Source organism: Xiphias gladius, chromosome 4 (assembly GCF_016859285.1).
Source record: "Xiphias gladius isolate SHS-SW01 ecotype Sanya breed wild chromosome 4, ASM1685928v1, whole genome shotgun sequence".
NCBI lineage: Eukaryota > Metazoa > Chordata > Actinopteri > Istiophoriformes > Xiphiidae > Xiphias > Xiphias gladius.
The window spans coordinates 8,895,948-8,911,806 of record NC_053403.1 but is presented as its reverse complement, the minus strand read 5'-3'; the positions used below and the strand labels follow the sequence as shown (position 1 = coordinate 8,911,806).

At 43.0% G+C, this 15,859-nt stretch overlaps 1 protein-coding gene across 1 annotated transcript; it reads right to left on the bottom strand.

Annotated features, from left to right (window-relative positions):
- Positions 1-1,627: 1,627 nt before the first annotated feature.
- dusp10 (dual specificity phosphatase 10) lies at positions 1,628-10,150 on the bottom strand. Its single transcript, XM_040125258.1, has 4 exons — positions 10,044-10,150; positions 8,116-8,945; positions 4,124-4,492; positions 1,628-2,357 (listed from the first exon to the last, which is right to left on the bottom strand). The coding sequence occupies exons 2-4, from the start codon at positions 8,897-8,899 to the stop codon at positions 2,092-2,094; spliced, it is 1,419 nt and encodes a 472-aa protein (XP_039981192.1). The 5' UTR covers positions 8,900-8,945; positions 10,044-10,150; the 3' UTR covers positions 1,628-2,091.
- Between the last annotated feature and the right edge of the window lie 5,709 nt (positions 10,151-15,859).

Here is a 15,859-nt window from a genome sequence, read left to right as displayed (position 1 = left end):
CACCAACAATTCAAAAATCTATGGTTTGGATAAGAATGAAGGCATGAAGAAACAGCACTAGCAAGCTGAAAATTTTTTTTTAGCCTTTCCTTTTCATATCTATCTATATATATTTGTTGTAATATAAGTCATCGGTGAGTATATTCAGATGCAACAGGATAAGGGTAGACTTTGTGTGCGTGCATATAGTCTTAACTACACTACTATTTAGTGCCAAGTTGATTTACAATTCACGGCGGTGCTCGGTTTCTCCTTCAAACGCCACCACGAGATCAGAGTTACATAATGAGCATTTTCACCTTAAGGCTTCTTAGCCTCTTTGAATGCAGTTCTGTAAAATGCTGCATATTAACCAGGAATCGCAGAAGTAATCTTTGAAAAGTTAAATCTGTATGTTACACAGAGACAAAGAGGAGCAGGTTGCTTTTGTCTGAGAGCTAAAATTTCGGCCTCGGTTTGTTCTGCTTTCGTCTGCACGTGATGGTGTACCATGCGCAGGCCCACTGGTGACACATGAATTAAGGCATTGATAGAGGCACTACAACAGCACGTGACAGTAGCTCTTGCCTTGGTAAGGCCGAAGAGCTCACTTAACTGTAGCTTAGTGTCAGCGACGGTGAGTCGCAGAAGATTAAACAAGGGTCACACTGCTCTACTGTACAACCGCTGTCAAAACTATTCCATGACCCACGGGAGGAGGTGCGTGTTTGTATGAAACGTGTATCTCAAATCTGCTACTTTAGAATGGACTGCATCAAAGTTCAAAATGTAGGGCGTAATAAAATAATATGTAGCTACACGAGGACGGTAAAACAGTGAAGTAGTACATTACAACAGAGCTGGCTCATGAATGAATTGGAGCAAGAGGAACAGAGGAGACAGAAGCAGGCAGTGAAATTCCTCCACTCTGTTACATTAAACATCACCAGTAGCCCTGTTTTACAATATTCACTCATTATTTCAAAGTGTTTTTTCTTCTGCCAGCAGCCATGCAAAAAAAAACAACTCTTATGGCAGTCTGGTATATAGATATATATAAATAGATATAGATCTATCTATAGATAGATATAGATCTATCTATAGATAGATATAGATATCTATATATGTGTGTGTGTGTGTGTGTGTGTGTGTGTGTGTGTGTGTGTGTGTCTATATATATATATATATATATAAAAATACACACACACACAAATGCTAAAATATATGCATATGTGGATGCAGGAATGGCAAAACAAACATACTGAAGCCAACACACGAAATATGAATTTGTGGTTTGACGCACATAAACCCATAAGCTGCACCCAAAAAAATAAAGCCCCATTTTTTTCGGTCTTGTGTTCACATCCGCGCCAAATATTACAGCATGACTGTCTGCACCATAAACATAAAAGTACAGAACTGAACAACAGTAATTACATTAACATCAAAATGGTATTTCAGCAAAGAGCTGGAAATGTTTTGTAATCATTACCCATATATACACATAAGATCAAGGTCTCAGTTGCATTCCACTCTGAAATTATTGCACAGTAAGCCACTGTGGGCTAATCATGGTCACCCCCATAAACCCCTGTATAAAAATAGAACAACAACATTAACACACCAAACATGTCTTCATCTTTTTTCGTTTTTTTTTTTTTTTGACAGGCACTGCCGTGGCCTACCCGGCCTGAGTCTGCAAACATAAACTGTGCCACAGTGAGCTTTAAGAGTTTCTCATGTCAGTAATTGCCCTTAAGCACATAGAATATCTTTTCCAAAACGATTTTTCTTTTCCCTCACATTCGCTCCTCTGCGGTCACAAAAGGAAGATTCCCACTGACCGCTTCCTCTCTCTCTATCTCTCTAACCCATCTTTTCCTCCGGGACATCGGCCAGGTCCAAACAGTAGGGATTTTTGGCATTTCTCATCACCACTGACCCAGAGCTTTGGCACTCCAGAGAGTCCAAGATGAGCATGAGGACGTTCAAGAAGAATACAGCAGCTCCCTCTCTCTCTCTCTCACACACACTCCAAACCAGCTGGTCTCTCTTGAAAAAAACAGTGAGAGTGAGTACAAGACTTAGCATTGAGTCAGACGAGGAGTTCATTTAGACGACGGTCTCCACACCAATCAGCTTTGGTGTGAGGATTCGTGGCGTTATTCCGTTGTTGAGGTCCTCCTCGAACTCCAACAGCTGGCCCATGAAGTTGAGGTTCGGGGAGATGATGGGCCTCCTGGTTTTGACAAACTTGTAGGCATCTGTCATGGTCATCCAGGTGTGCTTCATCAGGTAGGCGATCACGATGGTGGCTGAACGAGACACGCCTGCCTGGCAGTGGATCAGAAGGCCCATACCTGCTTGATGTGCTTCCTCTGCAGAGACGAACATTAAGATAATTAAAACACAACGTAATCAATACTCTCTTCCCCATGGGGAAGTTCAGCCATCACACATGACAAGATATTAAAACTCTCTCCCCGACCAGGCCTGGGTATCAAACTTCAGTATTTTTTTTACCGCTACCAAACAAAATGTAGCTATAGCGCTGAGTATTGGAAACTGTCAAGTGCCAAAAGCTGGCATGGCGAATGCCTCCTCAGATTGACCATCTGGTTTAATCATTCTTTTATACAGATATTTCTGGATTTAAGTTTTAATTTATCCTATTGCTCTTGTTAAATGAAAACACGATTTTGTGGAAAACACGTTTACGTTCCTTAGAGTAAGGTATCAAAAAATACAGTTTTGGTATCTGTACTGCATCAAGACATTTCATATGATACCCAGCTACCACTACCCTACCTACACCTGTCCATTTTTTAAAATCTATTTCCTACTTAATTTTGTTCAGTATCACAGCAGACTGTCAACATGCATTGGCCAAAAAGTACCCTGAAAGTGCCTTGTTGCAAATCAAATATAGGAACACTTGCCATTTGAAACCTTCAGTTCAACTTAGTTGGGTTTTTTTATTTGCAGGAAAACACCTATGAAACTACAGAATAACTTTCAAACTCTAGAAAGGACCAGGGCCAAGAATCAGACATGAGACCTTCTCACCATGCAGCAACAGCGCAAAACCACTGGGCCACCATTAGGGATGCACAGATCGGATCTGCCTCAATGCTAACCTTATTAGGTGGCTCAGTAATCAGTTACCAAATGAGTAATTAGCCTGATCTGACTTAACAACTTCAAATACAGTTTCTTCCTCAATGACATTACAAAAAAATTCACTTTTTCCACTCTCAGTTACATTCATTCGGTCAAGGCTGGCCACCAACTCAGTTTCCTGCGCCACAGCAGGCAATCTCTGGCCTCACGTGACCTTACTTAAAAAATGTCCCCCAATGAGTCGCAGTAAAGATAGATATATATATACGTTTTGAATTTGGGCAACAGAGACCATGGTATCGAACTGATACTTGGTATCCGCAGATACACCGAGGTATCTGGATCGGATTTTGGAGAGAAAAAGGTGGATGAACACATCTCCAGCCACCATACTGGCCTAGTTTTTACTGTATAATACTTACATCTAAGACTAAATAAGGGTTATAACTATGTGTTACACATGCTCTTTACACATACACTGTCTTTTAAATATATGTCTCAAAAAATCCAGAATTTCAGAGAAATGTCAGCTTCAATTTGGTCATAAACTTCCAAAAAAGAAAATCAGCTGTAATCAGAGGATGTCAAGAGTGAGGGCACTACAATATGATCCTTCATGATTCTTCCTTCCTACACTCTTCTTTCAGCTTAGTGGTTCCCAAACTACAATTTAGAGGGAAAAAATATCACAGGTCGCAAGACAATGACTAGGTCAGCAGACAAAAGGAAACAATTGTATTTCTGCTAGTTATAGTGCACAGCTATCTTTGTTTTTCTCACTATTCTCACTGTCGTTCTCTTATGAAACACCAGATAGTTCAACCTCTTCCAGCCCTGAGAAGGTATTCCCATGAAACAATCTGAGAAGGTAAATATTGGTCTTTGGTTTAACTGCTCACAGCTCTAACATGTGATGAGGAGTCTCACAAAGACAGGGCTCTGTCTTAAAGGGCACAAGACAAAAAAGCCGCCTTAGCTCACACGGCTCCACTTCTAATGCAAAACTGAGTGACACTTTTCGTACCGATGAATTCAAACGCCTCCTCAAAGTACTGGCGCAGGTTCTGCTTGTTGCTGTCGGTGGCGGGCAGGCGCTTGTAGATGAAGAGGCCCGAGTCGTAGTGGTAGAGCGGCAGGTGGGTGGTCACGTTTAGGATGTAGCCGATGTTCAAGCGCTGCAGCAGGTTGATGTCCTGAGCATCCTGCTCGTTCCCCAGATAGAGGAAGGGCAGGATTGGCGTCAGCTCTGCATTCTCTATGTCCGGGGTGGAGGGCAGGGAGTGAGGTAGTGCCCCTGTCAGGCCAGCAGCTGCGCCCGTGTCCAGGCCCTCGTGGAGGTGCAGCGAGTGCTCGCACAGGTTCTCGTGGCTCTGCCTGAAGCAGCTAAGGCCTCCTGTGAACACAAACAGAAGACTGTGATGTAAACTCAAAGTAAATACAGTTTGGCTGACAGGCAGAAAGTCAAAATTTTAAGTGGAAAATGGATGAAACTGTTGAACAGCATTTTCTTAATCTTCTTTTTCTTTTTTTTTTTTTTTTTTTTATCCCATGGCCCCTCTCTAAAAGCAAAATGGCCTTTGTCAGTCTCTCGAGCATTGGAGCTATCACTGCCAGGGTTAAGGGTACAATTCCCACTGGTGTGATCCAGGCTAAAAATACATGAACTCATGCTTCTGTCCACCACGTGGCACACGTTACGGCCGAGTAGGACAACTGAGCTTTGCATACACACCTGATAAAAGCAACGACAACTGGCTTTTGAGACCTTTGAAGTGAAGCACTAAAACATCACAGAAAAATCTCCAAGTCGCGATTTGAATGTCTCCATTTGGATATTAAATCAGTACGGAGGGATCAGCACTGTTTCCATTAACAACCAACGTCTGTCTCGGTCGACTCTGTTTTGAGAACCAGAGACATGGCCAAAATACCTTCTAAGACAGTTTCCAATAGCCAAACGAAACGAGAAATCCCTCTTGTTAATCTGCAGGTAAATGGATGTACTAAATGTTTGATATACTTCCCACTGGACATCTGCGCTTCTCCAAATAACTGGTTTGCACCTGTTGCCAGCAATACCATCGGCCAAAGTTTCCCTTCAGCACAAGAGTTGTGGGGAGGGGTGGAAAGTGTCTCACTCAAACACACACACACAGTATCAGTTCATGTCTTGTTCACATTGCAAGAGTTGACATCACGGCATGTGAGGTCGTCGCACAACTTCCCCTTAATGACCGGGCAGTTGGGGATCTCCTGTCAACTGTCGGACAGTGTGTTCCTCACAAAACAGCCCGATTGTTAACCATTAACAAAGACATTAAGCAGATGTCACTGTGATACTTGCCCGGCCCTCGCTACGGTGGGATGTTGTGGTAATAATTACGCTATGGTAAATAAAAGAAAGGGAAGTATTTACAGGAACTGTGACACCCAACTCAGGGGAGACACTTTTAATGTAAAAATATGAACTGATAACACGGAGCTGTATCTACAGTTTTTTCATGCCATTTTTTATCTTTTAATACAGAAGCGTCATCATGCAAACCTTTCTTCCAAATGATGCGACATTACAGCGTCATAACGGGTTTTTGAGGCCAAAGCGTATATTACTATTTCAATATTATTATATTGAAAACACAAACCCATACAGAATTATAACCTGACTCAGCAGTTTGCCTCAACTCTGCAAGGCATTTCAGCCAGTTGTAGCTCATTGTTTTGGTTTTTACGGCCCACAACTTTTGCCTCTGTTCCGTTTCACCGCTCTCTTCAAGTTTTGTTTACAGCTACTGGCAGGTGTTTTGCAGCTAAAAAGCTCCGATACACCCACTGCACGCTACCCGTTCAGCACCAAACTGCAGAGGGACAAAGTTGGCGACCAGCTGGTGAACAGAGTGCTGCACCTAGCAGCTGAAGAGCCAGATATTTTCATCAGGAGTCGGTGTACATCAAAAAAAGAGCTAGGAGAGTGAATATTGGTGCGATGGTATTTTGTCTATTGGATGTGTAAATAGGCCACTGTTTGGTAATATGTTAGCCATACAAACTTTATGCAATGTCAATATACTGTATCAATATTTGTGTTTACAGCTTTTGGCTTGCGATTTGAAAAATAAGATAAATATATATTGACCAGCACAAACACAAACACGCAAATATTTAGATATGTACTGAGCAGCACAGTTAAAAAATAAACTGTGCTCTCTGGTGTACAAACTAATATTCTGTGATGGAGATGTTTTTAAACTACCTCAAACATATCTCTGCACTTTTCTACTGCAATTTCATGTTAATTTATCAGCCCGTATATACGCTGCTACCGATAAATTGACAGTTGATATATGCCGTTTCATAGTTGGAAAACATTTATCTGGCACGCACAAACAGTCTAGCGTCTAAGCAAGAGACACAGTGAACTGTGAAAACGGCTTCCTGTTATGGTTATGGCTCAAACTGAACCAGCATTTTTCTTTTCAGGTCAAACTCGACTGATAAATAACACTCTTCATAGTAAGCTGAGAATAAGAGAATCCTCAGAAGCAGCACGTTGCTGTGAGATGAAATCTGTCGAGTGTGACCGCCTGTCATTATCGCGGACCAAACTCGCAGAGGAAAAACATGAAAAGTGTCTATCCCTTTTATAAGCCAGTGGCTCAGTTCCTGCCTAGAAATCACCGCTTCTGCCTCGCTCGGCCTCTCACACCACAGACCTGCTGTTCCCAACACTTACCCTAAACCTTCCGACACTACTGACATGCTGTTTATGGCAGTTCTGACGGCTTAAATGTAACCTATCACTGCTCTCTCCTGCAGCAGGGCAGGGACAAGGGATTTTGGGTTTTCCAGTGGAGCAGAGTAACCGCTCAACGACCATTTTTACAATAAATCCTGAGTAAGAGAGTTATGGAGTACGAATACATTATTCAGCAGTATTCATACTGTACGTACATGTTTCAAAGATGTCACTATTACCACGGCTTGTAATGACGACAATCCCACGCCTGCTTCCCCTGGTTAGAAAGCCCTCTTGTATTTTAATGAAGGTGGAGAGTTAATTACTGTTACATTTGGAAAGACATAAAAGATTATTGGAAATATTAATTATAATGGAATCAAGGACCGGGCATTACAAAGTTTGTGCTGTTTTTTTTCCAGGTTTCGGTGAAATATCAACTGTTAAATCATTAACACAAAATGTTTGATCACATAGGAGGAAAATCCACGCTTCAATCAAATATATAAATGGGGACACATGGGAGCTATTGGCCATCCCCGATATTAAAGAAAAAAAAAGGATGAGAGACTGGAGAAGAGCCTCGTCCATCAAAGGATACAGGAGGACCAGAGGACAAAGAGAAGAGATCAAGGTGCTCTGATCTTACAGCTAAACACTCACAGCCCAGCCCCCTCCATGACATACTGCTCCAGCTTCGAACACACACTCACACACCAAAGATAGAAAACATGGCAGCGACCCAGGGCCTGCTATCTCAACAGGCCGCCTTATTTACTAACAGCTGCCTCTCACTCGCTGCAAAATGCTTAATATGTGTCATATAGAAAGCTGCTGAGGAGTGCGCGCATATGTGTATGTACGACGGCGATGCAGACGGAGAGGGCAGAGGCTTGACTTTGCGTGCAAATACTGTTGTACATGGCGTTATAACTAATCAAATGTTTCAGTAGAACGCTAACACAACGATACAACCACAGCCAGTGTGTTGACAGGCAATATCGGCTGTCCAAAACAATAAAGGTCAAAGTTTACCAAACTTTACTCACATACTATCACACACTATTCAGCTACCACACCGCTTTCATAACAGTTTATATTGCCACTAAGCATCTACCACTGCTAAACCAGACATTGCTTTCAGATGTCCAGACTGATTTAGTCCCTCTGGAGTTAAACTAAAGCCTGTGAAATTGTGGTTTTCTGCTGGAAAGCCTTCTTTCCTTTTTCAGTGATTCGGGCATTTGCATCCCCAGGCTTTGAGAAGCCCACTTAAATATTACCTTTGAGGATGATGGGGTCCTTGCCCTCCCTCCTCAGTGACTCCAGGACCACATGTAGAGGCTGGGAGGATGTCAGCCGGTTAGGGTCCGTGGTGCTCTCGTCATAAACCACAATCTCTTTGGAGAAGATGCCCTTAAAAGAGTCCTTGCCTTCGCGGCAGGAGATGAGGTCCAGCACAGTGATCTTGCCCTGCTGCAGCCGCCGCCGGCTGATCTTGTCGGAGCAGTTGATGTGCACGGCCCCCCGGATGTGGCTCTTGTTGTACTCCATGAAGGGCCGGCAGTCGATGATGACCGGCACGGGACCTACGGGGTGTCCCATGGGGCAGCAGGTCATCCGCTTGGCCAGCTCACCGGGATGGATGACCCTCACGGTGGATACAGCCTTCGGAGTGCCCGGGGTGAGACTGGGGGCGCTTAATGCTTCATGGTTGCTGACCATTGGGGTGGGGGGCCCGGCATAGCTGAGGTTGGGGCTGCTGGCGCTCACCTGGCTGTGGCTGAGGCTCTGGCTGTCCTTCTCATAGGTAGTCACAGAGCAGCAGCTGGCACTGCTGCATCCACACGACAATGAGCGCGTGGAGCCCTTGGATGAGGGCATATACGTTACAAGATTGGCCGTCGCCCGGATCTTCACCACGGTGGTGTTGATGACTGTCTTGCTGCTGGCGCTGGTGGCGATGGAGTCCAGGTAGCTGGTGTCCAGGCGCAGTTGGAGTTCCTGAGGTCGGATCGGCCTTGGCAGCGCCACCACAATTCTGTCGTCAAGAGGAGATGGAGGCATGGGGAGGCCGAGGGCTGGACGTTTACGGAGAACTCAACAAGCCGCTCTGCAGGGGGACAGGGACAAGCCAAAACATGAGCCGAGGGACAGGATCTTTAGCAGTTCAGTTCAGTGCACCCGCTTACTCCGATCAAGGCTATGAATCAACAAACAGGGAGCACGCAGGCCGACCTCTCGTCTGTTTGATCAACATGCAAACTAGAAAGCGGCTGCCGAGGCCAAATATTAGTAGTGTCAACACCTGCAGGGCAACACCCAAGTTGGTGGGAAAAAAATGTAGGTGTGACAAACCGGCCACTAATAATAAACCGTGAAATCATCACAGAGTCTCGTGTTACTGAATCACTTTGAGAGTAATTAATGTGAATCATCCTCCTGATACTGTACATGTGTGTGTGATATTGAGTTTTCACCCCAGCCGTGGTCTGTCTGATCCAAAGCTCGTATAACAAGAGGGGGGAAAAAAAAGAAAAGATTAAGTACTGCATCAACGCTATGCTGCAGTTTGGTCTCTCCCTCAAAAGGAAAGTAGGGGTACAAAAAAAAAAAGAGGGGTGGCATTTCCTTCTGATCACCAGCCTGAGCATTTTAAAAGCATGTCATCGTGGCACATTACGCAAAGACGCCCGCCGAGCGCCGCCTGTCCCGGCCGTCGGCGTCCTCCGAGCACGGTGCGGGCTCAGGCACAGGCAGAAATCATTCATGGCCAAATTCATTGAAGAAACCGGCATGAGAACGTGCCGAGAATGTGATATGGCTTTCGGGGGACCAGGCGAACTGAACAGATGAGCTGGACAGTGAAGGAAATCCAATTTCACACCACACCATGAGTGATGACAAAGAAAAAAGAAAAAGAAAAAAAGATTTAAAAAAAAAATATAGATATGCCATGGCTGCATTTTAAAGGCAGGGGTTGTAACGTGGTCTCAGTGGTGGGATAAAATAAAGATGAAACACTGGAAATAATATTATAGCCATCATAATAAAGACCAACCAGCTCAAAATGGTTGCAGCAATTTGATATTCCTCTTCATTAATTATAGAATCGCGTGAAATCCGAAATATGACTGTGCAATTCAACGGCAACTCGCGCCTTGGACACTAATTAGCCTGCCGAACTTGCCCCCCCTGTATTCCTGCTTACCGGTGTGTGTCGCGGTCGACTGTAGACGGATTTATGATCTCCGCTCGCTGACAACGCTGCCTCCATTCAGTCCATCCCGGTGTTGTGGATCGGCCACATTTTTTTTTAGTACTTTTACCCCTGCTCCCCCCCCCCAGAAATAATACTGAAGGAAGTCCTGCCAGCCTACAGAAGTCGCGCAGCGGGATTGACGCCGCTCTGAGCCAATGCGCGGCTTCATTAATATTGAATTTGATCCTTTTTGTACAGTGAGGTCCGGCCCTGTAATGGGAGGGATTTGGCCGAGCCGTCTGCCTCTGTGGCTGCCGGTGGTGGTGGGGTGGGTGTGTGTGTGTGTGTGTGTGTGTGTGTGTGTGTGTGTGTGTGAGTGAGGGGTGGGGGGGGGGGTTTGTCTCTTGAACTGCCTTCAGTCCCACGTACGAGCAGGGATGATGTCACTGGCAGCCAATCAAAAGTCTCTCCAGGAGGCTCGAGGAGGAAGCCGCGGTGCCTTCACGTGCTGCTCGTAAACGCTTATTGCGCGTTAAAATAGAGCCTTAGAGGAGCGTAACAGAGCCACTCTGTGCTGTGGTGGCAGGAAAAAAAATAAAAAGTGAAAGAAAGGTGATATATCATTGATATAGATGATGGGGGTTAAATAGCCGCATTCAGTATTGCTTATTAAAGTAAATTATATAATTCCTGTGAAATTCTTTTTGTCAGTTGGCGCAGGTCAGTGTTTCTATGTTTAATAAGATCAATCTGGTGACATTAGCTGAACACCTTTACAACTGAATCTTCAACAGAGGGGAATCAGAGATCACATAGCCTACAGCATTGAATAACCCCCCCCCCCAGCCTTTAAAGCAGCTCCAGTTTTCCTCGGTACACTTGCACACAGTTTTCCAAGGTACTTGGCAGGTAGGTTGTTCCAAGCGCACTGGAGACCTTGCCACAGTTCTTCTGTGGATTTAGCCCGTCTCAGTGTCGTCTGTCTCGTCATGTGATCCCAGGCTGACTCCATGGTGCTGAGATCGGGTCTCTGTGGGGGAGCGGTTCATCTGTTGCAAAAACTCCCCCTGTTCTTCTTGCCTTGAGGATAGCGCTTTATGACTCTGGCTGTATGCTTGGGGTCGTCGTCCTGCCGCAGAATTCATTTTAGTTAACCGATTCAGACGCCCCCCTGACGGTGCTGTGTGATGGATGGATAGGAGTCTAAACAGCTAGAGTGCCTGAAACATTTGCATAGTACTCTATACACAAAGAATTTTGTATGAAGATCAGATGAACAGCCATATTTCTTTCTTAACGTGTGTCCTGTTATCATCATCATTGTCAACGATAAATCTAAGCACATACTATGTAAATACTGTGCTTATACTGTATATAGACGCATGCGTAAAACCACCTTCTTCATATGTATAAAATTATCTGTTACATTATCCGTTCAGTATCTATTCCATCACCCTCTGCACCCTTTCACTGTTCTATTCTTGTTTACAATTTACACGTACAGCCTGACTTGTGTGTAGACATTGTATGACGTTCATCACGGTGTGTTACACACATCTTTTTTTTTTTACCTCCTCATATCTACATAATAGTTAAATGTTTACCCATCTTTGTTTACCCTTGTTTTTAGCTGTGTGCCTGTTTCTGTCTATCTCCTGCAAACTGCTCTCGGAACGTTGTTTTTGACACTGAAGTCAAAGTCGTTGTAATTGGACACACGCTTGGCCAATAAGGCTGATCCTGATTCTGATATTCACCATTGCTTAAGAGGGTAAACTACAGTAATTCCTATGAAGTTATTTCTGTCAATTGGTACAAGTAGGTGTTTTTTTTTTTTTAAATCTCATGACATTAGTTGGATATCTTTAGAAACGCATTTTAAAAAGAAATCAATCCGAGATCGTATATCTTCAAGGCTACGTGATCACTTCAACACATTTTGGAGCGTCTTATTGAACAGTGGCAACAGAGGTAGAGACAGGGAGATTGAGAAAGCACAGGGAGAGAGCGAGGGGTATGACTTACAGCATACGTTGGGGGTGCTGCAGCCACATGGTGCGGGCCGAACCATCATAGGCCTCCGGGCGGTCCCATTTTATTATGCCAGACCTGCATCGAAATCTGGATCCATACCAAAAACTAATCCCCTGAGCCTTCGTCCATGAGCTAACATTCTGCCAAATTTCTTACAAACTTGTTAAGGTCTTAAGATATCCTGCATATTAACAGACATAGAAACCGACAAACAACAAGGACTGAAAAAGATCTCTTTCTGGTCAGAGGTAATAAACCTAACTCATCAAACTTGTCTTCCTGCAATAGCTTGTCTATAAAAATTGCCTTTCCTTGTAATAAAGCATCTCATCTAGGTAGTTTCTTCACATCCTCCCGGTCAGCTTTTTTTCCAAATGAATCATTCGAAAGCCTGCTGAGCTTGCTAGAGGATATCTGCACCTTCATCGCCTGCGAGGAGTATACACAGATGAGCGATCCAAGCCCGCCGCAAGGGTACACATTGTGTGCATTTTGGGAAAGTTTGACTCTGATGATAACGTGTTGACACACGTACGCACCCTCCCAATTTCTTACAGCAATCTATTCATCTAAATATGTCACACCACTCTGATATTGAGCATGAACCACACTGATTCTGCCTTTGAGCCATTTTAACTTAGATATCAACCAAACCTGTATGACAAAAACATGAACCCCCCCGACAGTACCAGTTCTTGGTATTATTCCCATTAAAACCAGTTAACCAAACTGAGGTAAGACTGTATTCCGGGTTAAAAATAACACAAGTTAAATGACATTTAAGGCAGCTGAGCCAATGTGACCAGTCAATCTCCTCATCATTGGTTTGACTCACGCGTGTCTGACAGTCTGCAGAAGTTTGTTGCTCAATTTCGTCCCTTACTCATTCTACTTTTTTTTTTAAAGCCGGTGGAAATGCGTAATGTCTGTTTTGGAAGAGTAAAGTAGCCAAACTCGAAACCTGTCAAGACAGATTCTTGCTCGTGTAAGGCAAAACAAGTGACCTGTAAGCTGGATGGGTAGGAAACGTTATTGGTTGTAATAAGTAGGTATCTTTGGCAGGAGCGCTATTAAGCCAGTGCCAAGTTGGCCGACTGTACAGTCCCATATGACAGGACCCATGTTGTGGTGAAAGGGTCTCACTGGCTTCAAACCCCAAATATAATCTGAGCTCTCTATTTATCCTCATTGGCAAGCTGAAACAATGCAGGGCATGTATTATTGCTGCTATTATTAGCCCTCTGTACAGTTATTTATAAATGGACACAGCTGATCAAAGCCTATTCAGATTGGATTCCCAGCGACTCCTGTTTCACTGTGTGCCACAGGGTAAGTGAACAAGCACCCGGTGCCTTTGGAGGAGACTCAAACGTTTGGTGGGGTTTTTTTTTTTTTTTTTCATTCAGGACCACAAAATGTGACTATTTTCAATATATCGGTCTTATTTTTTGTTTTGTGATTTTTTTTTTAATGAAGTGGCCCAATGATTTAAAAAATAATTGATTCATTCAAAATTCATTAATTATTCGTGTAAAATCCAAAAGGTAAATGTACAGTTGATTATTTTGAGGAACAAAAAGAAAATCTTCAGAGGCAAATTTGTTATTTTGGGCTTCATATGTTCATAGAATTGACACATCATCACAGTCCAGTGAAAACTTTTTATCTCCAAATTAGGTAATATCGAAATTTCAGATGGGCTGAAGGATTAAGTGTTTCTTTATACAGTGGTGGAAAGTAGCTAAGTACATAAGTGACTAAGTACATTTAATCACATATTTTGCTTCAGTTTATGTTACCTCATACTTCCACTGCACTAGATTTCAGAGGGAAATTTTGCACTTTTTACTCCACTTCATTGATCTCACAGCTGAAGTTACTGGCTACTTTTCAGATAAAGACATTACATACAAAGCATCACTTCTTAAAATACAATTCATTGTAAAATAATATCCATCTGTATATCAAAATTTGTCATTTTTCCTTTCCAATGCCGTTAATCATTTCGCGACCCACCCAGATTTATGTTGTGACCCTTTTGAAAGGAGCCTGACCCCAAAGCTGCGAACCACTGGGCTAAACTACCTTACTTTATTTAAAGTAGTTACAACTAGCTTCAACGCCAAGCAACCACAGCAGTAAAGTGCTGGTTCCACATTGATGCATCAGTGTTAACGATCTAAGAGTAACAGAGAATAATATATCATTCAACAACTTTACTTCTATACATTTACTAAAGTAGGATTTTGAATGCAGGACTTTTACTTGTAAGGGAGTACTTTTAAATTGCTGTTTTGGTAATTTTACTTAAGTAGAGGATCTGAGTACTTCTTCCACCACTACCTTTATGCATTTAAAAAAAATATTATACCTCTAACACTAAATAAACCATTTAAAAGCCCAGTGGATTATTTGAAAAGTGCATTCTCTCAAAGCTGAAATCAGGGCTGCTCTTCTTAGCTCATAAAACGTTTTGGAGCTACATGGTTTTTACGAGATGATGATGATGATGGCATGTAAGTTGTAAAGATTTGTGTACCACTGACATTTAGATTACATTATTAACTGCTACGGAAAAATAGCAGCAGCATCTGATGAAGGCCAATGGTGACATAACAATAGAAAGTAGATATATGTGGAAAATAATTCATCATTAGCATCATTAAACATTTAGATACTGTTATATAGTTGTAAGGCTAAACATATTAGGTGATAAATAGGAAGCAGAAACTTAGGGCAAACACTTAATAGATCTGTTGGGAATTTCAAACACCGGATGCAGCATGACCTGAGCAGTTAGGTAAATTCAACCAGTTCTGCCTGTGTGGCCGGTTTCCTCGGGTCAAATGTTTGTCAAGCAGACAGTAACAAGGCACTCTCTTTCAGTACAGAGTGAATGAGTGTGCTGCCTCACAAAAGTGAGGGATGTTTTGATCAGGAGTTTAGGGTTAATATGATGACATGTTTGTGATGATGATCAGGAAAAACGAAGCAGAATTACCTGGAAGTCGTGCTGGTACCTAGAAAGACTCAGCGCTTTTCTGAGCAAAAAACAACCTAATGTCAACCCTGTGTCCGAGAAATTACCTTCATGTATTACTCATTTGTTTTTATCAATACGTTATGAAGGAAACACATGTGCCCCAATTATGTTCACTGGCAACATTGTGGAAATAGCGTAGGGCGAGATTCGGGGTAGACGATGGGCGTACGGTGAGGGCCTTTAACCCTGTAGACCCCGGTTCATATCTTGAATCCCAGGTGTGGTTTTGTCAAAGAAAACGCCCTCTGGTTAAGGTTAGGCCATGATCGTGGTTTGGGTAAACGTTAATAAAGTAAACACATCCTGTCAAGTGCTCCAAGTCACTTTAGTTTTTCCAAGTTTTTCTCGAACTGTAACCAGGTCCCTTGAGTATTTAAGCGTAACCCTGGAAAAGTTTCATCACGAGTGTATACTGTAGGAAAAACAACATTTGCTAATGAGCAAAAAACCACAAAGTACAGCTACTGATGATGGGAATGTCATTGGTTTTTGGAGGTAGTTGGTCATAAACCAAAATATTTGACATGTTAAAATTTGGATCTGATGATGGTCACATGAGGCAAAGTCAGGGGATCAGCAGTGATAATTCAGCAGTTGGGACCAAAGTGGTGGACCAGCCGGCCAGCAGATCGAAACCACCATCCCTGGAGCCTTGCTGCGAGCTTGGCTAAAAATGTCATTCAGTTGGCATTGTGTTTCTCTCAAAACATGTTGGCTGTTACAAAACTTGTGGTATAGAAACTAATTC